At 52.8% G+C, this 2,500-nt stretch overlaps 1 protein-coding gene across 1 annotated transcript in view; it reads left to right on the forward strand.

Annotated features, from left to right (window-relative positions):
• The window catches only part of LOC126581787 (uncharacterized), a 27,870-nt gene that overhangs the window by 22,158 nt on the left and 3,212 nt on the right, over positions 1 to 2,500 (forward strand). The window contains exon 2 of the mRNA XM_050245669.1: positions 1,660 to 2,500. This exon is cut by the window's right edge and continues 319 nt beyond it. Within this exon, the coding sequence (XP_050101626.1) occupies positions 1,789 to 2,500 (712 nt within the window). The 5' untranslated portion in view covers positions 1,660 to 1,788. The remainder of the gene's footprint in view (positions 1 to 1,659) is intronic.

Consider the following 2,500-nt stretch of genomic DNA (forward strand, 5'->3'; position numbering starts at 1 on the left):
TTGACACTAACACACTTTACACATTCAAAGGTAAAATTAAAACTGTGCGGCACTTGGCAGTGCAGCGTCTTTTATTTGCTAGCGTTGCTATGATCCATAGCGACAGATGTTGTTTTGCCGTAGATACGCTTTTGTGCTAAGCTGATGTGATGCAACAGTAAGTTTATAAGATAAAATGCCAATGGGATCAAACAGAGATGCATGCGATATAGAATAAGGATAAAAATGGAACACTTCCGTTCCGGGAAATTATTTGACGTCACATCTCGGCACCAAAACACAGCACAGGTTGCTAAACCATATTCGATCCCTCCGATGCCGAGCGACCCGTACCATTGTCCTTGACAAGAAAAATTTGCATAAGTTATCTGCATGCCGCTGTAGTAACGCTCTGCCGGGAACGGTGCACACCGAAGGCAATCGACGGCCTGGTTCCCCTGGTACGTGGAGGTTCCGTGATAGAAAGATAGATTGGATTGGTAAAATGACTTGCTCGAATTGCACCTTGCGCAGCGAGAGAATGGAGAGAAGGAAAGGAAGTTGCACTGGCAACTGGTCGGTGGAGCTAAATAATACCTTTTCCATCCACAATCCATGGCCTGGCTGGCTGGCTGGTTGGTTGGCTGGCTGGCTGGATCGCCTCGAGCGGGTGTCCACGCAGATATGGCTCGATGCACCAGCGCTGGTCGATGTAGAGATATGGAGCGTAGATTGGGGCTCCACTTATTGTCCTCGTCAGTTTGCTCGGCATCTGGCAGGTTGGTAGCATCTGGCTCGTTACAGGGGAAGCGAGCGTTTAGAATGGAATGTAGCTGTAGGTATCCCCTCTGCCCGCTCCTTCTCGCCTGCAAAACCGTTTTCGGAACCTGACGATCGTGGTCGATCGACCGATCGAGCTGAAACGTTGACGATGACGAACGACGACGACACATCGTAAACGGCGGGGCCTATCGGAGTCGATCGGAGTCCCGGTTTGACATTCGGGGCCCCCGGGGTCCGGTGTACCGATCTCCTCGACCCAAATCGGACGTTGGACGAGGCACATGATTTATCGTCGTGAGCCGTGAGAAATGCCAATCTGTTGCGCCAGAGCCCGTTCCTTCTGCTATCCTGGCCGGCCTGGATCAAGACGATATTTGAAGGACCCTGAAACGATGAACGGCGCCCTTCGGTGGCAACATTGTCATTGACTTGCAGCGTAATCAACGGGGTAAGATGGGGCGCTCTCGCTCTCTTAATGACCTGGCGAGAAAACGGGGTGGCGAAGGACGAATCATTTCGACATTACGAATGCCTCGCTTGATGCTCGCTCATTTTCGACCCATTTGTCTCCTGGTTACAGAATTCTCACCCATCGGAAGGGCGCAATGGCCGCAAGGTCGACGTTTGGGGAGGGATAATTTGAATTTAATTAGCGTTGTGGCCCGTTGAACCGTTGATCGCAGAATTTTGTGTTCATATTCGAGGATAACGAGTGTGTTGTGGCCACTTGGACTCCGATGCCACATCCGTTTTGTGGGGCAGTTTGCACTTAATCAATTATCCTTTCTTTTCAATTTACCTGTTCCTTGATGGGAGAGAGACTGGCGCTATTCCCGTTAATGTTGCGTTGAATAGTCTTTGTCCTAACCTCGATTTCTGTTTCTCTTTTCTTCACAGTTAAGCCACACTGGATGATCCGATCGACTGCAGTGCAAGGGTAAAACAGAGTGACAGACAGGCAGACAGATAACGAGAGAGAGAGAGAGGCTCCGATCTTCCGATTGCTGGAGGCCCGGAGGCATAACGATGACACATCAACAACGGCGTGGGGCACCGGTCGAGTGTCCACTGGCATCGTTGGGCCGTAATACGCCCTCGATGGACACCCGGCAGTACCACCATCCGCTCAGCTCGAGTCCACTCGATCCGCAGGCCTACCAGATGTCACGCAGCTCGCCCATACTCGCCCTCGACTCATCCGACCTTGATTACGTCCCAAATGGCACTGGTGGCAAGGTGGACCAAGGTGGATCCCTCACCGATGGTCCCGTGCCGGATAGTGGTCGGAATGGTGCGGGTCCCGGTGGTGGAGTAGGACCTAGTAATGGAGGCGGCGGTGGGGGATCTTTACTCTCACGCAGTTCCTCCTCTTCGCTGGATCAAAGTGGCCCCTACATGCATCCTCCACCACCACCCAATGGTCATCACGTGGCCCATCGGAGAGACTATCGGCATATTCGGCCACGGACGTACACACCGATCGATGCCCTACTGACCAGCACCTACCATCATCAGCAACAGCAGCAGCAGCAGCAGCAACAAAATGGTCGTCTTTCGCCGGTGTTGCGTGTACCGCAGGGTGGCTACCATCATCCTGACGAACCACCATCGCACGGACTCGGTGGTCTCTCCGAAGCCGATCGGTACTTTCTGGAGGAAAAGATGGACGCGCTCTACATTCAAGGTGCCATCCGGCGCAACGCCAACGCTACCCCGTCCAGCTTAACGCGCAACCAAT

The sequence above is a fragment of the Anopheles aquasalis genome, chromosome 2 (assembly GCF_943734665.1).
Source record: "Anopheles aquasalis chromosome 2, idAnoAquaMG_Q_19, whole genome shotgun sequence".
Classification (NCBI taxonomy): Eukaryota; Metazoa; Arthropoda; class Insecta; order Diptera; family Culicidae; genus Anopheles; species Anopheles aquasalis.